At 39.7% G+C, this 25,447-nt stretch overlaps 1 protein-coding gene across 1 annotated transcript; it reads right to left on the bottom strand.

Annotated features, from left to right (window-relative positions):
• Positions 1-224: 224 nt before the first annotated feature.
• On the bottom strand, positions 225-12,121 carry LOC134574653 (olfactory receptor 5AR1-like). The gene is made up of 2 exons (XM_063433783.1): positions 11,891-12,121; positions 225-1,196 (listed from the first exon to the last, which is right to left on the bottom strand). The coding sequence occupies exons 1-2, from the start codon at positions 12,119-12,121 to the stop codon at positions 225-227; spliced, it is 1,203 nt and encodes a 400-aa protein (XP_063289853.1).
• Between the last annotated feature and the right edge of the window lie 13,326 nt (positions 12,122-25,447).

The following is a 25,447-nucleotide window of genomic DNA, read 5'->3' as shown; positions in this document are numbered from 1 at the left end:
CTTTCAAGATGAGATACATTAAATATCTCCTGTAGATTTATGAATTATGCATTCAATAAAGTGAAATGTAAAACATTTAAAACCAATGTTATTACATTGTAAATTACGTGTTTAAACTATACAAAAGTAGACTTCTTAAACTCCAGTAATAGTTTATCCATCAAATCCTTCAGTCCACTCCTGGATCTGTTATATTGTTCTTCATTATTACTTGCATGTATGGATTATAGGACTACTTTAATGTATAGCTCAGAACAAAACATTTTTTTTATTAATCTATTAAAAACATCTTTAAAGTCCTTATTCTTGAGGGTGTAAAGAAGAGGATTCAAAATTGGAATAAGTATGATATATAAAATGGAAAAGAACTTGTCCTGTCCTGGAGAATACATTGATGTTGGTTTCATATACAAACAGATCAATGTGCCATAAAATATAATAACGCAGGTTATGTGGGAGCTGCAGGTAGAAAAAGCTTTATGTCTACCACTTGCTGATTGTATATTTAGGATAGTAGAGATTATAAACACATAAGATATCAACGTAAGTATAAATGCACTGACACTCAGAGTCCCATCAACATAGTTCCATATCTCAATAGTAAATGTATCACTACAGGTAAGTTTAATCAGTGAGGTTACATCACAGAAAAAATGGTCAATGTGGTGAGAATGACAGTATGACAAGTTAGCAAATAAAAAAATATGCACAACAGGATCGAATAAACCCATGACCCACACTGTAAGCACTAGTCGAGCACAGTGCTTTGGACTCATAAGTATTGAGTAATGAAGAGGGTGACAGATTGCTATATAGCGATCATAAGCCATAGCAGCCAGTAGAAAAATTTCTACACAAATAAAAGATAGGAAAAAATACAGCTGAATAAAGCACTCTAGAAAGGAGATGGTCTTACACTGAGTGTGGAGCATTGCCAACAGTTTGGGTAGAATGGTCGATGTGTATGAGATATCAATGACTGATAGGTTACACAAGAGGATGTACATGGGTGTGTGTAAATCAGAGTACAAAATTATTGATAAAACAACGATAAGATTACTGAAGATAATGATAAGATACACTGATAAAAATGTTATAAAAAGAGGAAATTGAAGTTGTGGCGAGTCTGAAAACCCTTTCACAGTGAATTCATTTAAAGTGGACTCATTTTCTGACATAATGTTAAGTCTCCAAGTCTACAAAGAAAGACACAATTATGTTTAAAGTGGACCAGTCATTTGTGTCTCTTTTTGCTATTTAATTTACCTATAAAAACTATTTGAATTTTGAGGTTTTAATTTTTCAAAACATGTAATATTTTTGGAGGCACTTGAGACATTTATAAGCTTTCGTTTTACAGTTGTACTACAATCAATCGCTAAATTGAAGTTCAAAATTACCTTACATTAAATGCTTCAGCATTTTCACTAAAACTAAAACTACAGCAAATTTTGTTTGCAATTTCTGATTTTGTTTGCAATTTTTTTGCAAGTAAAACCATCTAAAAAAAACTTAAATTTGTGATTTAACACCTCAAAAATGACTGTAGCTTTATACTGCTTCTACCTGCATCCATATGAGCTGGGGTTATCTTGGTTCGATGAGTTGGTACTATGTCCGGACTGCGGCCTAGCATGCCCTGAGGTTAAAACAGGCAACTAATTTCTCATCCAGGTGAGCACAATACACTCACGTATTATTGAGTCTCCATTGCCCTTCCTCTGGACCTGTGGGGGTTATCCTGGGTCTTTATGGGAAAGCCTGTGACTTGGCCTTACCAAATCACTGCTAATCTGTGACTTCATGGCATGCTTAATATGGCAACCTGAAGCTCTTACCCAATCAAGCCAATTATGGATGCCTTCCTCACAAGATTTGATGCTATCTGCCAAGCATCCTAATACTGATCCTCCTCTTTCGCTCTCCCTGCATCAGTCCATCCTTGCAAGCGCGCTGTCTTGGCGTCATACTTGACTCTGGTCTCACCTTTGAGCCTCACATCCAGCATGTTGCCAAATCCTGTAGATTCCATCTTAAAAAGATAGCCCGCATCCGCCCCTTTCTTGCACCAGATACTACCAAGGAGCTTGTCCATGCTCTAGTAATTTCCCACATGGATTATTGTAACCCTCTCCTGATTGGTCTTCCCAAAAGCCGTACTGCACCCCTACAGTCTGTAATGAATGCTGCTGCTAGACTGATTTTCCTCTCTAGTCGTTTCTCTCACACCTCACCCCTCTGCCAGTCCTTACATTGGCTTACTGTATGCTATAGGAGCCAATTCAAGGTACTAACACACACCTATAAAGCACTGAACAACTCTAGCCCCTCTTATATCTCCTCACAGATCCATAGGTATGTCCCTTCTCGGTCTCTCCGCTCTGCCCGTGACCACCTCCTGTCCGTTGTCCGCACCCGTATGGCCAACTCGCGCTTGCAGGACTTCTCGTGGGCGGCTCCCTTCCTATGGAATAGCCTGCCTACCGCCATCAGACTCTCCCCTAGTCTTGCATCTTTTAAGAAGTGCCTTAAAACCCATCTCTTTAGGAAAGCTTATGGCCTCCAAGAATAACCCCTACCTCACATACCTGTATCTTGCCCTCTCCTAAAGGGCAGCCCACCTTATTTGATTGCAAATTCCTGTCCTAATGTGTTTTACACCCCACCTCCTATAGAATGTAAGCTCGATTGAGCAGGGTCCTCTTCAACCTATTGTTCCTGTAAGTTTATTTGTAATTGTCCTATTTATTGTTAAATCCCCTCTCATAATATTGTAAAGCGCTACGGAATCTGTTGGCGCTATATAAATGGCAATAATAATAATAATAATAATAATAATAATTTTGATTCCGTGTGAATTACTGAATCCACACCCCTGCAGTAGTTGTCGGGGAGCGGATCCAGAGTGTGGCCTCCCCTCTTCCTTCTAGGCTAGGAGTCCCTTCGGAGTTCTACCCGCCCCTCCATCCACACACGTAAGGGGTACCTCATGAACTGAAGACACTGCGGGCCACCGGTCCTGCCGCCTGGAGTAGAGGGATTGCTGGACAACGGGAACAGGCTCCCATTGTGGCCCGGGCATGAAGACTCTTGGACTGGAGATGTTGCGGCTCAAGTACCGCTCGGCTGAATTTCACAAAACTGCGCCTGGTGTACTTGGAGGGAATGAGAGTCACTCGCTTGACCGGTGACTGGAATGGACATTTCACTGTGGTCTCTATGTGGCATTGGCATATGAGGGTCTCTTGGCTTACTCAGTCCCTATATGGCAGTTGGTGCCTTACCCTATGCAGGAACTTCTCCTCCACATTTAACTCCCAGTGGCATAATCACTATGTTTAGCATTGTTTAGCTTAGACTGTTTGCCTTTTCTCATCTATATCTACCGTCAGTGCATCCCAACAGCATTATGTTACCATACATTCTTAGTTAATTTACATGCTGTGTATTATTCTCTCCTGTAATGTAAAATGAGGCCCCTATAATCTATATGTGACATGATAATATATACCTATCCATAGCAAGAATCCTGCATAGTTTAGTAAAGATAGCCTACTCTTTGAATTAATTTGCATATTTATACTGCAACTGTATCTCTCTGAATTTCAACTTTGTGCCTCAATAAAAAATTCTGATTGACAAAAAAAAAAAAAAAAATAATGATCCTGGTTAATTGCATTTCATTTTAAAGTCAATACCCTTTTATAATTGATATTTTTCTTCTTTTAAAAAAAAAATGTTTTGTTTGAGGTTTTTTAGGAATGGATACAATGGATTCATGAGTTGTTCAACTGCTCAAACAAACATCTATTGTCTCTCAAAAAATTATAAAAAGAAACACAAAAAAAAGTTTAGGATACAATAGGGTATTTTTTTAATATTTATTGGTTTTAACCTTTCTACCTTTCTACATTGATTTAATATTTATGTACGATGGTGTCTACTGACAATATATTTCCTTTATGATCTGAATTGTGCTAATAAGTTACAATATAGTTTGTTAGAATATTGATATGTTTTGACTTTTTTTAAATGTGTTTAATTTTACGGTAACTTTATTTTCTTTTGTGTCAATAGATCACCTTTACAATCTTGTATAGTTTAAATATTGTGTTTATTTTTGCAAGAAATTTTGCACTATGAATACTAGCTTCTAGACTTGGGCACTTCAGAAATTTTCATTTCGTACAAATGTATTCGTACGAAAAAGAAATTAGTTTAGTCAGAACCGAAATTTGTCAATTCTTCCATTTGTTTTCGTACGATATTCGTTAGTATTTTCGTTTCGGCTAAACTCGTTCGTTCATTCGGCACGATTTAATGGAACCAAATGAATTGAATAGTAGCTTCTCTAGATAAATATAACATAAACTGGTTTATTTAGAAGTTGCTGGTAACCTCTTGAGTCTTTAAATGCCTGTAAATTGTTTCCCTCTCTCCTATGTTTTTTTTTTATCTTGCAGACATTTCCCTGTGTTCAGTGAATAATAATAAAAAATAAAAATAAAGTGACCCTCCTAGCACCCTATACTAATATGATTCACAGTAAGTGTCCCTGAACCATGACTTCATGGCAGTCTGCTATTAATAACTACAGTCATTTGCACAAATTGCTGCAAGTGATAGAAAACCCCTACTCAAATTTAGAACAAGAGCAAGCTGTTTCCTCTTGCTTGTTCACAGTGGTGGAATTATAAGGGTCATAATGAACAACCAAGACTCTAGAGTTCTGCCTGTTGAAGGGACAAATGAAGCAGATCATTGATTAGGGAATCTCCTAGTTAGTTCACACAGTAACATGCTCACAGCAGGCAAATTAACACATTTATTTTCATATTCCTCATCATGCAGCAATGCAGCTCTTAGGCCCAGCAAAAAATTCAGTTTAAAAGGGTAAATCAGATTCGGTCTGTGATTTCCAGATTTATATTTTTTCTGATCTCATCGCTATTTCAGCCTTAATTTTGCGAGTCATGTTTCAAATCATGATACTGAAGAGACTCCTTAGAGCTGTGTGTAATAGCCTATACCTGACATATTTGTAGAAATTTAGCAACTTACTTAAGCTGACCTAAATTTTACAATTGTGTTGTCACAAAAGGCATGTGTGTGAATCCTGGATTTGAGTTAAAAACAAAAGCTGATTATGCAAGCTGTTAGAGGATCCCTGCATATCTATTCCCATTCATTAGTTACAATAAGTATAATGTACTCAGTACTTACATAGAGAGAATGTATCTCCATCATGCTTGATAAAGTATGTGGTTTAAACTCTCAGCATAAAGGTTCTGCAGATGATTGTGAGAGTTTTTATTCTGCACTTGAGGCATACTGTGTGCACGTGGCTAATAGCTTACACTTTCTATAGGGAGTACACAGCATTTAGGGTGTAATTACATTAATACTGTACTATGAGACAACCTGCTCCACTGTGTGCACGTATCCCTCTGTGCACACGTTCTATTGGGAATATGGAGCACATTAAAGTATAATTATATATGTGGCTATGTAAGTGGTGTCCCTCAGGGTTCTGTTTTGGGACCGCTTCTATTTAACATACCGTATATACTCGAGTATAAGACGAGTTTTTCAGCACATTTTTTGTGCTGAAAAACCCCCAACCCGTGGCAATGCTCTGACCCCGCGGCTCTCGCGAGAGTTGCAGAGGAAGCTGACCTGGGAGCTGCACGCACCAGAGAAGAGAGAAGGGAGCTGACAGGAGCTGCTGTGAAGGTAAGTAAGAGCTTCCTGACAGCCCCCGGTCCATGTCTGTATTATGGCAATGTAAATTGCCATAATACAGACAAGTGACTCGAGTATAAGACGAGTGGGGGTTTTTCAGCACAAAAAATGTGCTGAAAAACTCGTCTTATACTCGAGTATATACGGTATGTTAAATAGAAGCGGTCCCAAAACAGAACCCTGAGGGACACCACTTACCACTTTTGTCCAGCTTGAAAATTTACCATTTATGACAACTCGTTGTACTCTATCCTTAAGCCAATGTTCTACCCAAGAACAAGAATATTCATCTAGACCAATTTATTTTAGTTTGAAGACTAACCTATTGTGAGGAACCGTATCAAATGCCTTGGCAAAATCCAAGTAGATCACATCCACTGCAATACCCTAATCTATATTTCTACTTACTTCTTCGTAGAATGCAATTAGGTTAGTTTGACATGACCTATGTTTCATAAAACCATGCTGATTATTGCTAATAACACAGTTCTTCCCAATGCATTCCTGAAAATTATCCCTTAATAGCTGTTCAAATAATTTCCCAGTCACAGAAGTTAAGCTCACAGGTCTATAATTTCCAGGCAAGGATTTTGAACCCTTTTTAAATATAGGAACAACATCTGCCTTTCTCCAATCCTCCGGTACAATACCTGAAACAAAAGAATCTTGAAAAATTAAATACAGAGGTTCACTTATTTCCCCACTTAGCTCCTTAAGTACTCGTGGGTGCATACCGTCAGCCCCCGGAGCTTTATTTACATTAATTTTCTTTAATAGCTGTAGCACCTTGTCTCGAGTTATCCAATCACAAGTTATCTGCAAGTTTGTTGCAGCAATCATTTGCATATCTCTTGCCATAGGATCCTCATTAATAAATACTGAAGAAAAAAAGTTATTTAAAATGTCTGCCTTTTCCTGGTCTTCATTGACTAACAGGCCCATCTCTGTTTTCAGTGTACCTACACTTTCATTTTTTGTTAGAATTAATGTACTTGAAAAAATGTTTGGGGTTGGTTTTGCATTCTTTGGCTATCAATTTCTCATTTTCTAGTTTAGCCACTTTAATTGCCTTTTTGCAAGTATTATTGGCTTCCTTTTATCTTATATAGGATGCCTCTGATTTGTCCGATTTAAATGCTTTAAAAGCCCTTTTCTTATTTTTAATCTCTTGTTTTACTTCTCTACTAAGCCACATTTGTTTTAATATGTTTCTTTTATATGTATCACCCAATGGTACATACTGTGAAATGTACCTTTCTAATATTTGTTTGAATAGTTTCCATTTATCCTCAGTGTTTTTATCACTAAAGAGTTTATGCCAGTCGATATGTTGTAGAGCTGCCCTAATCTTATTAAAATTGGCTTTTTTAAAATTATAAGTTTTAATATACCCCACGTGCTTTTGCTTTTTTGAGTTTATTTCAAAAGTGACCATATTGTGATCACTATTTCCCAAATGCTCCCCTACTTGAATGTTGGTTAAAATATTAACATTGTTTGTTATAACGAGATCCAGACAAGCATCCTTTCTAGTTGGTGCTTGAACCAGTTGTGACATAAAGGTGTCATTTAACACATTCAAAAACCGGATTCCCTTTGCTGAAGTACTAGTCCCTCTATCCCAATTTATGTCCGGGTAATTAAAATTTCCAATAATTAACGTGTTACCCCGATTTGCAGCTTTACCAATTTGCTCTAACAGCAGTTCTTCCTCATTAATATTTACATTTGGTGGTTTATAACATATCCCAGCCCCAAGCAGATATCTACCCATAAAGCTTCCACTTTTTCCTCATCACACTCCACATGCCTAAAATCATGTTGTGAATTGGGTGATTTGGGCTTCCGGCTGAAGACCCACTGGATTTGTACCTTTGAGTCCCTGTTTAGGGCCTCAGGGAGGTAGGGTGGATTGTATATGTTGTGCAGCAGGTCTTGGCAAACCAGTATGACCTTGAGCTTACATGAGGTTATCGTGCGCTTGGATAAGAGTCTCGGCTATTCAGTTTAGGGTGTTTTGCCTATGTCGAGGCATAGTATGTGCTGCCAATTAATCAATTGTGGGGGGCCGGTGATCTATGTCTGGCGCATGCTATCTGTACAGGTCGTAGATTAATCGTCCCGAACCCCTCCTGGTATATTGTTATTACATGGGCTGGACACAGCTGTTTGAGTCGGTCCCCCAAGGGCCTACCCCAGCTTAGGTGAGGTTGGTTCCGGAGGTGGGTCGTTAGACGTTGCTCCATTCCAAGCGTTGATCCCATCTCTCCCATGCTTCCAACCAGAACTTTGAGGGTGGTAGGGCCCTATGTGCCATTATTTAATAGTGTTTGGTTGTGTCAATTTGGGCAATGCATTCCTGAACTGTGGGGGGAGTGGTTTGTAGCCAATGTCGGCTAATTGAGGTTAATGCTGCTATTATAATGTGGTATATTACATACTGTAGGTGTTTGGAGATTTTTTTCTGGGAATACTAGTAATATAAAGGTTTCTGGTGTGTCTGGTAAGACCAGCTTAGCTGTATCTGCCCAGTATTGGGCTAAGTGTGGGCACGACCACCATATGTGTAGCATTGATCCAGCAGGAGTCTGACTTGCTGGGATCTAAGTGTTTTACCCTGGTGGGAACCATATACCACCTATATAGTATTTTTCTAGAGAGCTCTATATGAGAGCTATTTAGGGTAAGGTGTTTATGAGCTCTGAATATCGCTCATTTTTGATGTATAGTGAATTCCATTTTTTAATCTTTTTCCCATTTTTGTATATATGGGTTGTGCTCGCCAGGCTGGTGGTTATGTGCTGCCGAGTATATGAGTGAGATGAGTTTCTTAGGGTTTTTTTGTTTTAGGCATATTTTTTTCCACGTCCGTCAGGTGTTGTCCATGTACGAGAGTATGGCCCTGCGTGTAATGTTAGTGGAACCATGATTTGATCTGCATATAGGAGACTTGCGCAATGTTAGATAAGTTATACTGTGTCTTTAGTAGTGTAAAGTCTTTAAGTTTGCCTTTATGAAGTAGGTGATATATGGATGTTATTCCATGTCTTTGCCATAGTTTGATATTGACATCCGTTATCCATGAGGAAAGTGTCTCAATCGGCATTGCTACCGATGGACTCGTGGTCTGTTTTGTCTTAGTGTAGTGTCTATCCCAGTGCTGAAGAGTGAGGGCTGTGGTAGGTAAAATTCTGGGGTATGTTTGGCGTGAAGCTTTCGGTGTCCCTGCCAATGAGGGCAGTGAGTGGTCTCCTGTATAGTGTGCCCAGGGAAAATCATGGTCGCCTGATAATAAGCCGCCAGGTTTGGGAGACCCATGCCGCCCCATGGAAAATGGCTTATATAGTGTAATTGCTGCCACACTCGGTCTTGTCCCCTGCCACGTGAATGTGCTTATTATTTTCTGGCCTCTTTTAAAAATGTTTGGGGGAGTCTGATTGGTAACGTCTGAAATAAATATTGGAGTTTCGGTAATATTTTCATTTGTATAGTCGCTATCCTGCCCAACCAGGAGAGGAATTTCCCCTTCCACCCTAACAACTTATTTTTCGTAGAAGCTTGGTGTAATTGGTTTTAAATAGTGAGTGATCAGACGCTGTGAACGCAACTCCGAAGAAAGTCAGGTAATCCTGTCTCCAGTCATAGGGGAAGGCCACTTTTAGTATGGAGAGTGTCTTATACGGGATGTCAATTCCCATTGCTTCTGTTTTAGTGAGGTTTAGTTTGTAAAAGGAGCAGTCACTATATGGTTTTAATATGGCATGTAAATTGGGCAGCATACATGTGGTTGCTCCAGTGTGAGGAATATGTCATCCGCAAACAATGTGATTTTGTGATTTCCCCCCCTATTTTGATGCCGAGTATATCTGGATGATTCCTGATAAGTTGTGTCAGAGGCTCCAGGCTTAGAATGCAGAGTAGTGGGGACAGAGGAAACCCCTGTGGTGTCGCGTTAGTTACACTGAATTGTTTAGAGGTGAACCCTTCATTTATAACTTTTGCTGCTGGTTGGGAATACAATGCCGAGACCAGGGAGCAGAACTCCCGGGGGAACCCGAATTTCTAAAGGACAGAGAGGAGGAAGGGCCAATGCAGCCTATCAAAGCCTTTTCAGCATTAAGGGAGATCAAAACACACGGGGGCCTCCCTCCCCTCCGCCTGCTTAGGAGATTTAGCAACTTCCTAGTGCCCTCCGGTCCCTGTCTGCCCCCCACAAACCCCACTTGATCTTCGTGGACAATGGTGGGGATGATGGAAGACAATCTATTGGCATATATCTTTGACAATATTTTGACATCAGTGTTCAATAGATATATTGGTCGTAGGTTTTGCCGTTTCTTGGGGATAGATATGATATGGTTAAATACCTTTTCCAGTTTAGTAGCTAGTACATGTGCATATCGTTTGTAGTAGGAATTTGTAAAGCCATCAGGGCCAGGGGATTTCCCATATGGCAACATTTTTAAAGTGTTTGATATTTCCCTGGTGGTCATGGGGGCCGTTAAGGTGTTCTTTTGCTTGGTCGTTAGTGTCGGGAATGTGGTTTGCATTAGCAGATGGTCATTGTCAGCGGTATAAGGTTGGTGTAGTGTTTGGTCCTCTCTGAGATTATATAGTGAAAGGTAAGAGTCCGCCATGACTTCATTGATTTCTTGGATTTGGTATATCTTTTGTCCTAAGGTCGTGAAATTATGTGGTATTTTGGAATACGAGTATTTATTTCTCAACATATTGGCCAGTAATTTCCCTGCTTTGTTGCCCTATGTGTACATGCAGACTTTCAATTTCTGGAGCGATTTTGCCAATCGCATATAATTTAAACGTTGTCTAGTTTGTGCTATAAGTTGGACAGCGTGTTCTGTGAGCTTTATATTATTGGCATGTGTGGTGTCTCTTAGTAGTCTAAGCAGTTCAAGTTATTATAGGATAACGGATTTGTGCGCTTGCCAAAGGGACAGTGGTGTGACGTCAGTAGTGTCATTTATAATAAAGTATGTAGAAATTTCATCTTCTAGTTTTTGCGCAAAGTGGGTGTCGTGCAAGAGTGTATCATTGAAGCGTCACGGTGTTATTCCCCTGAATGGAAAGTTATGCCTCAAGGTGACCGTTACCAGCTTGATGGGTCAGTATCAAGACAGGGGGTTCATTATCATCAGAAACGGGTACATGTAGGGGCCTGGACAGTTTAGCTTTCTCAAGGGGGGGGGGGGGGGGGCTGCCCAGTTGCGGACCTTTGTATGCAAGAGGGTTGCAAGCAAATTTACACAATACATAACATATACAAAAAAAAAATTAACAGGCTGTTCCCTGAGGTCATTTCTAAAATTTTTCTAACATTTTTCAACCTCACTGCTATGCCCAAAGAGCAGGCAGGTGCTCCCCGCCCTTAACTTAGGTGCGGCTATAATTATATGTTCCATAAATTTTAAGGGTCGTCTTGGGCATTTGTGGGGATACTAAGAGCCCATATTAGAATTTTGGCCTATAGTCGTATTCCCTACTATAGTATACCCCTCCTTTGTTTGGGTAGTACTATAGATCCGAGACTGCCAGGCTGTTACCCGTCATTTTGTGACATAAAACTGTTAAACTATTTACATATTCAAAACCCTTATGGTAGTATTGTCTTTGATCGCCCTCAACAGTCAAACTGCCTGTGATGGAAAACTGTGGGTATGGTAAGTATGCTTGCGTCCATGTAGGCTCGCTAGCAGTTCCACTTAACCATTGTTCGCCATGGCCTTTACTGTGTGCCATTCTGGAGAGATTTTCCTTCTCAGCTTGGGAGTTTGCACAGGTTGGTGGCTCACCAGGCCCCACTCTGCCATCTTGCGTAGGCCCTCCTCAGGCTACTGTAGAGCTTTGATGCTGCTTTCCTGTGTGACAAGGAGCTTAGTAGGGAATCCCCATCTGTATCAGATGGGGTTGTTCTTGAGGATATCAAGCACTGGCTGGAACAATTCGCGTCTCCGAAGCATGGCCGCAGACAAATCTGCAAATATTTTTACTGATATATAGTCCTCTGGCAGTTGGGTCCTGTTCCTTCTGGCTCAGAGCACTATTTCCTTGATCTGGAAATAGTGTGCCCTCAGCAATATATCCAGAGGCACTGTGTCTGGCAGATGTTTGGTTTAGGGACCCTATGTACCCGGTCCACTAATAGCATGTCTGCCGGTATTTCTGGGGCATAAGCATGTAGCAGACCTCTGACGTAGACCAGCAGGTCTGGCGGTAATACCATTTCATGGACCGCTCTGAGGCGAAGATTATTTTGGCGTGTCATGTCTTCCACATCCATAAGCTTCATCTCCATCTCCTGTACCTTCTGCTCCAGCACTTGGTCTGCCATATCGTTGTGGGCGGCGGCATATTCATCCATTTTGGATTCCATATGCGTGGTGCCAGTGGTGTATCCTGGTTTTGTGCTGCCCTAGGCAGGACAAAACTCAGGCGCCCCCCTCCCGCCCGCGCAACCCCCACCCCCACCCAACCCTTCCCCCGCCACCCCCACCCAACCCTTCCCCCGCCACCCCCACCCAACCCTTCCCCGCCTTCTAAATACACACACACACATTCACTAGCTAACAGAAACACACACTCGCTAACAGACACACACACATGAACAGGCACACACACTAACAGACACACACACACACACTAACAGACATACATACACACTAACAGACACACACACACACACACACACTAACAGACATACATACACACACTAACAGACATACATACACACACTAACAGACACACACACTAACAGACATACACACACACACACACACTAACAGACATACATACACACTAACAGACATACACACACACTAACAGACACACACACACTAACAGACACACACACACACACTAACAGACACACACACACTAAGAGACACACACGCACTAACAGACACACACACACACACACTAACAGACATACACACACACTAACAGACACACACTAACAGACATACATACACACACACTCACATATTTAACACATTTGTTTTTTAAATGCAACCCCCCCAGCCTCCTTACCTTTGGAAATGCTGGGGGGGGGGTTCTCTTCCTCCCTGGTGGTCCAGTGGCTGCTGGGCGGGCGGCATTGGCGGGCGGGTGGCTGGCGAGGGAGCACTTCCCCTGAGCTGTCTGCTCAGCTCCCTCGCGCATCGCAGAGTGAGGCTGGGAGCCAGAATATGACGTCATATTCCGGCTCCCAGCTCCACTCTGCGGCGCGCGAGGGAGCTGAGCAGACAGCTCAGAGGAAGTGCTCCCTCGCCAGCCGCCCGCCCGCCAATGCCGTCCGCCCAGCCCAGCAGCCCGCCGGCATGTCTGTTAGCCGCAAGGCTAACAAGACATTTGCCTTGGGCATTTGGGGGCGGCTTTTTTTGCCGCCCCCTGGAAAATGCCGCCCAAGGCAAATGCCTTGTTTGCCTCGCGGCTAATACGCCCCTGCGTGGTGCGCTGCCCCAGGTCTTGAATGTCTTTGCTGAGGACGGCTACTGATACCTGCCACGTGGATATCAATTTGGTGGATAGGATGTTGAGTGCTTGTTGGAGGTAAGCTGTTGTGAGTTGTGTGCAGGATTCCTGGCATTCTGGGGTAGAGGCTGGACTACCAGTCCCTAATTCCCCGCCGCCATCTTGCCCTACTGCACTGCTTTTTTTTTTTTTTTACTTGGATTGCGACATGGTCAGATCCCACATTGCCCTCCTTATTCTCTGACTCTGATGTTTTGAATTAACGCTGATTTCGGAGTCCTAGTGCCGGAGCGAGAATCTAAGCTTTCATTCCGCTCGGCGGTTAGCCACGCCCCCCGTGACTAATATTGTTTATTGATGCTCTTCCAAAATCATTATGTTTTTGTATGCCTCTAGGCATTTAGTGTATAACTTCCACCTGTCCAATTCTCAGACTGGAACGTCCCCACTATACTTACTGCACACTCACATGGGCACTTGTTTTTCATAGGTCTTTTTGTATATCTAACTGTCCGGTCTGCTTGTCCGATATACCCCTATTTGCAAAATTTGGATTGGCTGATATGAAAAGGTACAGCATTGTTGATTCATTAAAGCATTACATCACTATGTGACGCCCCTTGACATCGGTATTTCAGCCTCGTATTTAACCAAGATTAGCTATGTTTAATGTGGCCAATCACATTAACCCCTTAAGGACACAGCTTCAGAAGCTTGTCTTACGCTTAATGACACAAGCAATTTTTGCATTTTCTTGCTGTATGCGTTCAACTGCAATTTGCATCTCTCACGTTTATTGCACCGACACATATTATATACTGTTTTTTAAAGGACATAAAGGGCTTTAATTTGATGCAATATATATATATATATATATATATATATATATATATATATATATATATATATATATAAAGACGGGAAAATATTCTTGCACTCCAACAAAACTATAACGTGGTACCTGGTGCTCTGGTAGCAAAAATCATAAACATCCAAAAAATACCGGCACTCCAGGAATTCTCAACGATGCAAATATTCTTTATTCAGTTAAGGACATCAACGTTTCAGCTCCTCATGGAGCTTTCATCAGGATATTTGCATCGTTGAGAATTCCTGGAGTGCCGGTATTTTTTGGATGTTTATATATATATATATATATATATATAAATGCTTATTTATTATTAAAAAAATACAGAAAAATGCAAAAAAAAAGAGAAATGTGTTTTTTTGTACAGTTTTTGCAATAATAATGTGTGCCTAATTAGTGCAGGTTAAAGAAAGTAATTAAAAATAAATTTATTTAGTTGTCCTGATTTACAGAATATATATTGTGTCTGGGATTTTAAGTTTTTTTTTGGTAGTTTCAGATCACAAAGCACAAGGAGTAAAATATACTTTTAATGTGGAGCGATTTTAGAATTTGGTATGTTTGTCTTGTAAGCTTAATAGCCATAAAAGAAAACAAAGTAGCCATTTCACCGCCAATCTCTGCTAAATATTGGAGTAAAATTTAGTTTTTGGAGTTTTTGGCACACAAACTTATAACAAAGAACTTCTCATGTGTATTTTGTAAAGTTGGTGTGTGCTATTCCTGTACAAAGTTTTATTTTGTGTTCAGTTACTTCTGCTGAGTACAACGGTACCCCCATTGTATGTCTTTGGCACTATTTCGTGAAGCTACAGTGCCATATAGGAGACCTGTCCGTTTCAACATTTACAGTAGAATTTTGAGAGGCGGATTTAATGGGCCTATGCTTCAATTTGGGGTATTATAGCATTTTGACTGTTCAAAAAAAACCCACAAAGGCCTACCATTTATAAATGTAGACACTCCAGGGTATCTCATATGGTGCATATTGTGCCTTAACATGCCCCCATTTCTTCACCAATATATGCCAATATATGCCAATATATGCCAAATGCCCATTTCTTCACCAATATATGGCCATTTTTTACATACGGATTAAATTTTTGCTGGGCATTTTGTACATTTCATATGTGCCACTAAGTTCAAACCCCCCATATTATGCTCAGCTAAGTCTTCTGAGTAAAACAATATGCCCAATGTATGACCTAGACACTATTTTGTGAAGTTACACTGCTGTAAAAGAGACTTAACAAGTTAAGGTTTTTAAGTGTGAATTTTCATGCAGGGTTTTGATGCGTCCGTGTCCCACTTTGGAGCACCTGAGCAGGCTATATATTCCAACTACACCATAAAGGCATACCATTTCTTAAAGAACACATCCCAGGGTATTTCAAAAGGCATATTTTGAACCTTAGCGGGGGATAATTTTTCCGCTAGCTTGTACCAAGTGTAAAGGTAATAAGCATTTTTTCTGCCTTTTTGACACACAAAGTGAGTTAGCGCAGTATATTTTGCAAACCTTATGTGTACTACGACTGTATACTACTTCATATGTTGCTCAGTTATGTCGGCTAAGTACAGCAATACCCCCGTATGTACCTTTGCCAGGTATATGTGGACATTGAAGGGGCACATTTGAGACACAGCCTTTCCAGTTTTTTCCAAACTTTGTATTTTTACACTGTGTCCATGTCCCATTTTAGAGTATTTTACAAGGCTTTATAATCCAATTACACCATAAAGGCATACCATTTCTTAAAGAAGACATCCCAGGGTAATTCAAAAGGCATATTTTGAACCTTAGCGTGGGATCATTTTTCCGCTAGCTTGTACCAAGTGTAGTGGTAATGAGAATTTTTAAATGTATTTTTTTACTTTGTAAAACTTTTTTTACTTTGTAAAACCCATTTTTAAACTTTTTTTTACTTATTAAATGTTTTACACTATCTTAACTTTTTTTACACTTTTAAATTTTTTATAAACTTTTATTTTACCGTTAACCCCTAACTAGCAGTAAGCAGCACTAACCGTAAATTCCCCATTTTCCCATAACTCCCACCCACCCCAGCTAGCAAAATATTTAATTATAAAATATTTAAATGAATTAATTAAATAAAAGTTAATCCTCAGGGGTTAAAAAAATTAGATCACAGTATAATACTGTGATCTGTATTTTGATCACTGTAGGCAGTGATCAACTGGCAGGGAAGGGGTTAATTTTTATTTAGACTGGGTAAAGGGGAGTGGTATATTTTTTTTTTTTACTTAAACGTTACTAAAACATTTAAAAACAATTTTTTTTTACCTTTTTAAATCTTATTTTAAAACTTTTTTTAACGTTAACCCCTAGTTAGCCTAACACCAAATTCCCCAATTCCCCACTAACTTCCACCCATCCCAGCTAATTAAATATATAATTGTTTAATATTTAAATTAATTAAAATAAATTTAACCCCTGAGGGTAAAAAAATAAAATAATTAACCCTCATGGTTAAAAAAAAAAAAAACAATCAGATGACATTAAAATGTATACCCTGCCAATTGATCACTGTAGTCAGTGATCAATTGGCAGGGAAGGGGTTAATTTTATTAAAACAGGGGAAATTTAACTTTCATTTTTTTTTTTTTACACAGGATGAAGAGGATCATCACTGATCCGTCTCCCTGCACTTCACACAGAACCCGGAAGTGCAGGGAGGCGGAAGGTAAGTACATTGAGCACATGTGCTCGCTCTGACATGGTGTCAGAGCGAGCACCGGTGCTGGGGAAGCCCGATCGGGTTCTCCCGGTCTACCTCTAATACAGAGGCAGACCGGAGCACCGTTAACCCCGCGATCGCTGCGATCTGGGCTTAACTTTAGTTAATGACGGAAATTTTCGGTCAACGGTCCTTAACTGAAGGACAAGGTTGACGGAAAATTTCCGTCTGCTGTCGGGAAGGGGTTAAACATAGCTAATGTTGGTTAAATACAAGGCTTGAGGGTGTTTGTTTTCCAGTTTTTCTCTGCTCCCTGCAGAAAGTAGCAATTTTAAAAATCTTCCCTTGTCACTCACCTGGGTGACATTTGTAGGTTCTTTAACCTTGTTTTTCATTTTCTTGTAATCAAAACAAAAATACACCTGTCAAAATTATCCACAGGTTTCAACCCTGAACTTGACTGGTAGAATGTTATATATTAGTACAGACACTTTTCCATACTGTATCTAAGGGTAGAAACTTTAGCTCTTACCTCAATGAATTTGAATACAATCTCTAATATCACTAAAACAAAATATGTATATAAATTTGTGGTGAAAGGGAGTGAAGTCATCTGTGGATTACTCTGCATGGTTTGTCCACAAGGACAGCCATGACAGGGAAAAGCCTTATGTAGCGCTAAGTGTATTATGATTGGTGGGTGTCACTTCTGTGATGCCAAACGACTTGTGAATAATCTTGCAGAAAGGACACAAGACTTCCACATATCATAGATAGGTGCATGGTTTAAGTGAGCTGTGGTTGAATTAACGCATGAATGCAAGGCAGATTCATGAGGCTTTGTCATGTCTTGGTTGTTGCCAAAATTAAATGATTATGGAAGGCCTGAGTGTGAAGGTTATGTTAGGCCCTGCATGTTCTACATGGTGATGCTGAGCATTCCCCATATAGATGCATCTTTATGAAGAGACACAGCATTTTGCAGCGCATACACACTAGCCTCCCAATTATTTTATTCTTTCCTATGGGGAATCACTGGATTGGGTGAGATCATCAAGGTTGATGATTTCAGCCATGAGAGTCAGGCTGGCCATTGAGAGAGCACCGCGGTGATCAAGTAAATTTAAAAACTTGATGAAAGGATTATTATAGGATTATTATATTTAAAAAAAACTAAAGTTCTTTAGTTGTTTGGGATTTTTCTTGTTATCTGCCCACCACTCTTTCCTTCATATCTCAGCAATAATCAGAACTCCTTTAAAGAATCACCACAAACACCATGGCTACTACAGCCTACTGCGATGGTTATGCTGCTAGGAGTGTCCTGGCACCATCCCACAGGAAGTTGCCAAATCATGTTAGTGCAGTTTGACAACTTACCTGGGTACCACCTGGAGTCCAAGGCCATGGCCCCTGCTTCAAGTCTTCTTCTTTATGATTATATGGTTAGCTCTACAGAGCTAAGAAGGACCATGCAGTAGTGTGCCAATTGGCAAATGTAATTTTATAAAGGATTATGACCCATTCAAATATATTGAGGTTTCGACTTATGTTTGAAGCCACTGTATACAAGCCACTTGCAAGTTTTAGTTTTAGAACCGCATATTGAAAGAGGCCAGTCAATACACAGTAAAACAGGTTTCAAAAAGTATACAATAAGCATATTTTGTCTCTTGTGTAATTTTTTCATGGATTTATGTAGCTCACAAAAAGCAAGAAGGATGAAGAAATTAGGACAAAGAAAAATTATAATTCTGATGAATTAGAGTATAACACAATAATATATATATTGCAGAATGTTTATAAGAAATTTTTGATTTGGCAAAGTGCCTACATGACATACATATGCACTCTGCAAATAGTACGAGTTAAAAAAACAAATCCGGTAAAACGTAAGAGATATAACAAATCTCAATAACCTGCAATGCTGAGTGTTTTATATAACTTTTATTATAGAAACAAAAATCACATGTTTCTACTGAATATACATTTACAATATTTCTTTTACATCCAATAATATAAAATATCCAATAAAAATTAAATATCCAAAAATAATGTATTGACATGCTTAAATATCCTACTTGTTTTTTGTTTTGTTTTGTTTTTTAATTTTATTTTTTACTTCAAAATGTGGGTTATAGTATTATTGTAACAACTTTTCTATTCAACCTTTTAAAGACATGTCTAAAATCTTAATTTAAAGTCTGTAAAGTATCACAATGACATGTTTACATGACAGGTACTCTTTCAAGATGGGATACATTAAATATCTCCTGTAGATTTATGAATTATGCATTCAATAAAGTCAAATGTAAAACATTTAAAACCAATGTTATTACATTGTAAATTACGTGTTTAAACTATACAAAAGTTGACTCCTTAAACTCCAGTAATAGTTTATACATCAACCACTCCTGGATCTGTTATATTGTTCTTCATTATTACTTGCATGTATGGATTATAGGACTACTTTAATGTATAGCTCAGAACAAAAAAATTTTTTTATTAATTTATTAAAAACATCTTTAAAGTCCTTATTCTTGAGGGTGTAAAGAAGAGGATTCAAAATTGGAATAAGTATGATATATAAAATGGAAAAGAACTTGTCCTGTCCTGGAGAATACATTGATGTTGGTTTCATATACAAACAGATCAATGTGCCATAAAATATAATAACGCAGGTTATGTGGGAGCTGCAGGTAGAAAAAGCTTTATGTCTACCACTTGCTGATTGTATATTTAGGATAGTAGAGATTATAAACACATAAGATATCAACGTAAGTATAAATGCACTGACACTCAGAGTCCCATCAACATAGTTCCATATCTCAATAGTAAATGTATCACTACAGGTAAGTTTAATCAGTGAGGTTAAATCACAGAAAAAATGGTCAATGTGGTGAGAATGACAGTATGACAAGTTAGCAAATAAAAAATATGCACAACAGGATCGAATAAACCCATGACCCACACTGTAAGCACTAGTCGAGCACAGTGCTTTGGACTCATAAGTATTGAGTAATGAAGAGGGTGACAGATTGCTATATAGCGATCATAAGCCATAGCAGCCAGTAGAAAAATTTCTACACAAATAAAAGATAGGAAAAAATACAGCTGAATAAAGCACTCTAGAAATGAGATGGTCTTACACTGAGTGTGGAGCATTGCCAACAGTTTGGGTAGAATGGTCGATGTGTATGAGATATCAATGACTGATAGGTTACACAAGAGGATGTACATGGGTGTGTGTAAATCAGAGTACAAAATTATTGATGAAACAACGATAAGATTACTGAAGATAATGATAAGATACACTGATAAAAATGTTATAAAAAGAGGAAATTGAAGTTGTGGCGAGTCTGAAAACCCTTTCACAGTGAATTCATTTATAGTGGACTCATTTTCTGACATAATGTTAAGTCTCCAAGTCTACAAAGAAAGACACAATTATGTTTAAAGTGGACCAGTCATTTGTGTCTCTTTTTGCTATTAAATTTACCTATAGAAACTATTTGTATTTTGAGGTTTTAATTTTTCAAAACATGTAATATTTTTGGAGGCACTTGAGACATTTCTAAGCGTTCGTTTTACAATTGTACTACAATCAATCGCTAAATAGAATTTCAAAATTACCTTACATTAAATGCTTCAGCATTTTCACTAAAACTAAAACTACAGCAAATTTTGTTTGCAATTTCTGATTTTGTTTGCAATTTTTTTGCAAGTAAAACCATCTAAAAAAAACTCTCACACCTATTAAAGCTTCTTTATATTTAAGCCAGTTTGGTATATTGTCTGTTATGCTTATCGAACCATCATGGCTATTAAAATTCTTGTATTGTCTCCGTTATCTGGTTTTATAAGCCAGATTAATGTGTATTTAAAAACCCACAACAATTAATTAAACAATTAAAATATCCTCAAAAATAGTAAATAAGGAGACAGGGCCTGACACTTAAGATGGCTGGACGTTTTTCTCTATGACTATGTCTTGGTTTCATTAAATTTGTGATTTAACACCTCAAAAGTCAATTTAAAATGACTGTAGCTTTATACTGCTTCTACCTGCATCCATATGAGCTGGGATTATCTTGGTTCGATCCAGGCATGCCCTGAGGTTAAAACAGGCAACAAATTTCTCATCCAGGTGAGCACAATACACTCACGTATTCTTGAGTCTCCATTGCCCTTCCTCTGGACCTGTGGGGGTTATCCCGGGTCTTTCTGGGAAAGCCTGTGACTTGGCCTTACCAAATCACTGCTAATCTGTGCAGGGGCGTATTAGCCGCGAGGCAAACAAGGCATTTGCCTTGGGCGGCATTTTCTAGGGGGCGGCAAAAAAAGCCGCCCCCCAAATGCCCAAGGCAAATGTCTTGTTAGCCTTGCGGCTAACAGACATGCTGGGCTGCTGCTGGGCAGTCGGGCGGCGCTGGCGGGTGGCTGGCAAGGGAGCACTTCATCTGAGCTGTCTGCTCAGCTCCCTCGCGCGCCGCAGAGTGAGGCTGGGAGCCGGAATATGACGTCATATTCTGGCTCCGCCTCCCAGCCTCACTGTGCGGAGCGCGAGGGAGCTGAGCAGACAGCTCAGATGAAGTGCTCCCTCGCCAGCCGCCCGCCAGCGCCGCCCGACCGCCCAGCAGCAGCCCAGCAGCCACTGGACCACCAGGGAAAAAAGATGCCCCCCCCCCAGCATTCCCAAAGGTAAGGAGGCTGGGGGGGGGTTGAAGTAAAAAAAAAATAAAAAAAAGTGTTAATGTGAGTGAGTGTGAGTGTGTCTGTTAGTGAATGTGTGTCTGTTAGTGAATGTGTGTCTGTTGGTGAATGTGTGTCTGTTAGTGTGTGTCTGTTAGTGTGTGTCTGTTAGTGTGTGTGTCTGTTAGTGTGTTTGCCTGTGAGTGTGTGTCTGTTAGTGTGTGTGTCTGTTAGTGTGTGTGTCTGTTAGTGTGTTTGCCTGTGAGTCTGTGTGTGTGTGTGTCTGACTGTGTGTGTGTCTGCTAGTTTGTGTCTGCTAGTGACTGAGTGTGTGTCTGTTAGTGCGTGTCTGTTAGTGCGTGTCTGTTACTGAGTGTGAGTATGTCTGTTACTGAGTGTGAGTGTGTCTGTTACTGAGTGTGTCTGTTAGTGTGTGTGTTTCTGTTAGCGAGTGTATGCGTATCTGTCAGTGAATGTGTGTGTGTGTATTTAGAATGCGGGACGGGGAAAAGGTTGGGTGGGGGTGGCGCGGGGGGGGGGGTGCCTGAGTTTTGTCCTGCCTAGGGCAGCACAAAACCAGGATACACCACTGAATCTGTGACCTCATGGCATGCTTAATATGGCAACCTGAAGCTCTTACCCAATCAAGCCAATTCTGAATGCCTTCCTCACAAGATTTGATGCTATCTGCCAAGCATCCTAATACTGATCCTCCTCTTTCGCTCTCCCTTCAAGTTTGTGGTGCCAACATCAGTCCATCCTTGCAAGCGCGCTGTCTTGGCATCAAACTTGACTCTGGTCTCACCTTTGAGCCTCACATCCAGCATGTTGCCAAGTCCTGTAGATTCCATCTTAAAAACATCTCGCATCCGCCCCTTTCTTGCACCAGATACTACCAAGGAGCTTGTCCATGCTCTAGTAATTTCCCGCATGGATTATTGTAACCCTCTCCGTATTGGTCTTCCCAAAAGCCGTACTGCACCCCTACAGTCCGTAATGAATGCTGCTGCTATACTGATTTTCCTCTCTAGTCGTTTCTCTCACACCTCACCCCTCTGCCAGTCCTTACATTGGGTTCCTGTATGCTATAGGAGTCAATTCAAGGTACTAACTCACACCGATAAAGCACTGAACAACTCTAGCCCCTCTTATATCTCCTCACAGATCCATAGGTATGTCCCTTATCGGTCTCTCGGCTCTGCCCGTGACCACCTCCTGTCCGTTGTCCGCACCCGTACGGCCAACTCGCGCTTGCAGGACTTCTCGCGGACGGCTCCCTTCCTATGAAATAGCCTGCCTACCGCCATCAGACTCTCCCCTAGTCTTGTATCTGTTAAGAAGTGCCTTAAAACCCATCTCTTTAGGAAAGCTTATGGCCTCCAAGAATAACCCCTACCTCACATACCTGTCTCTTGCCCTCTCCTAAAGGGCAGCCCACCTTATTTGATTGCAAATTCCTGTCCTAATGTGTTTTACACCCCACCTCCTATAGAATGTAAGCTCGATTGAGCAGGGTCCTCTTCAACCTATTGTTCCTGTAAGTTTATTTGTAATTGTCCTATTTATAGTTAAATCCCCTCTCATAATATTGTAAAGCGCTACGGAATCTGTTGGCGCTATATAAATGGAAATAATAATAATAATAATTTTGATTCCGTGTGAATTACTGAATCCACACCCCTGCAGTAGTTGTCGGGGAGCGGATCCAGAGTGTGGCCTCCCCTCTTCCTTCTAGGCTAGGAGTCCCTTCGGAGTTCTACCCGACCCTCCATCCACACACGTAAGGGGTACCTCATGAACTGAAGACACTGCAGGCCACCTGTCCTGCCGCCTGGAGTAGAGGGATTGCTGGACAACGGGAACAGGCTCCCATTGTGGCCCGGGCATGAAGACTCTTGGACTGGAGATGTTGCGGCTCAAGTACCGCTCGGCTGAATTTCACAAAACTGCGCCTGGTGTACTTGGAGGGAATGAGAGTCACTCGCTTGACCGGTGACTGGAATGGACATTACACTGTGGTCTCTATGAGGCATTGGCATATGAGGGTCTCTTTGCTTACTCAGTCCCTATATGGCAGTTGGTGCCTTACCCTATGCAGGAACTTCTCCTCCACATTTAACTCCCAGTGGCATAATCACTATGTTTAGCATTGTTTAGCTTAGACTGTTTGCCTTTTCTCATCTATATCTACCGTCAGTGCATCCCAACAGCATTATGTTACCATACATTCTTAGTTAATTTAAATGCTGTGTATTATTCTCTCCTGTAATGTAAAATGAGGCCCCTATAATCTATATGTGACATGATAATATATACCTATCCATAGCAAGAATCCTGCATAGTTTAGTAAAGATAGCCTACTCTTTGAATGAACTTGCATATTTATACTGCAACTGTATCTCTCTGAATTTCAACTTTGTGCCTCAATAAAAAATTCTGATTGACAAAAAAAAAATAAAAAAAATAATGATCCTGGTTAATTGCAATTCATTTTAAAGTTAATACCCTTTTATAATTGATATTTTTGTGGATCAATAAAATTAAATTTTTTTCTTCTTTTAAAAACAAAAAAAGGTTTTGTCATGAGTTGTTCAACTGCTCCAACAAACATCTACTGTCTCTCAAAAAATTATAAAAAGAAACATAAAAATAAAGTTTAGGATACAATATGGTATTTTTTTTTTAATATTTATTGGTTTTAACCTTTCTACCTTTCTACATTGATTTCATATTTATGTACGATGGTGTCTACTGACAATATATTTCCTTTATGATCTGAATTGTGCTAATAAGTTACAATATAGTTTGTTAGAATATTGATATGTTTTGACTTTTTTAAAATGTGTTTAATTTTACGGTAACTTTATTGTCTTTTGTGTCAATAGATCACCTTTACAATCTTGTATAGTTTATTGTGTTTATTTTTGCAAGAAATGTTGCACTATGAATACTAACTTCTAGACTTGGACACTTCAGAAATTTTCGTTTCGTACGAATGTATTCGTACAAAAAAAAATTAGTTTAGTCAGAATCGAAATTTGTCAATTCTTCCATTCGTTTTCGTACGATATTCGTTAGTATTTTCGTTTCGGCTAAACTCGTTCGTTCATTCGGCACGATTTAATTGAACCAAATGAATTGAATAGTAGATAAATATAACATAAACTGGTTTATTTAGAAGTTGCTGGTAACCTCTTGAGTCTTTAAATGCCTGTAAATTGTTTCCCTTTCTCCTATGTTTTTTTTTATCTTGCAGACATTTCCCTGTGTTCAGTGAATAATAATAAAAAATAAAAATAAAGTGACCCTCCTAGCACCCTATACTAATATGATTAACAGTTAGTGTCCCTGAACCATGACTTCCTTGCAGTCTGCTATTAATAACTACAGTCATTTGCACAAATTGCTGCAAGTGATAGAAAACCCCTACTCAAATTTAGAACAAGAGCAAGCTGTTTCCTCTTGCTTGTACACAGTGGTGGAATTATAAGGGTCGTAATGAACAACCAAGACTCTAGAGTTCTGCCTGTTGAAGAGACAAATGAAGCAGATCATTGATTAGGGAATCTCCTAGTTAGTTCACACAGTAACATGCTCACAGCAGGAACATTAACACATTTATTTTCTTATTCCTCATCATGCAGCAATGCAGATCTTAGGCCCAGCAAAAAATTCAGTTTAAAAGGGTAAATCAGATTCGGTCTGTGATTTCCAGATTTATATTTTTTCTGATGTCATCGCTATTTCAGCCTTAATTTTGTGAGTCATGTTTCAAATCATGATACTGAAGAGACTCCTTAGAGCTGTGTGTAATAGCCTATAATTGACATATTTGTAGAAATTTAGCAACTTACTTAAGCTGACCTAAATTTTACAATTGTGTTGTCACAAAAGGCAAGTGTGTGAATCCTGGATTTGAGTTAAAAACAAAAGCTGATTATGCAAGCTGTTAGAGGAT

Source organism: Pelobates fuscus, chromosome 10 (assembly GCF_036172605.1).
Source record: "Pelobates fuscus isolate aPelFus1 chromosome 10, aPelFus1.pri, whole genome shotgun sequence".
Classification (NCBI taxonomy): domain Eukaryota; kingdom Metazoa; phylum Chordata; class Amphibia; order Anura; family Pelobatidae; genus Pelobates; species Pelobates fuscus.
Note: the sequence above shows the minus strand (reverse complement) of the source record. Positions and strands in the feature narration are given on the sequence as shown.

Excerpts from the sequence above, each read along its gene's own strand:
- LOC134574653 (XM_063433783.1), bottom strand. The coding sequence starts at position 12,121 with ATGGATGAATATGCCGCCGCCCACAACGATATGGCAGACCAAGTGCTG. Across the intron at positions 1,197-11,890 it reads ACATGCTATTAGTGGACCGG|ACTTGGAGACTTAACATTAT; the intron begins GTACATAGGGTC and ends CTTTCTTTGTAG.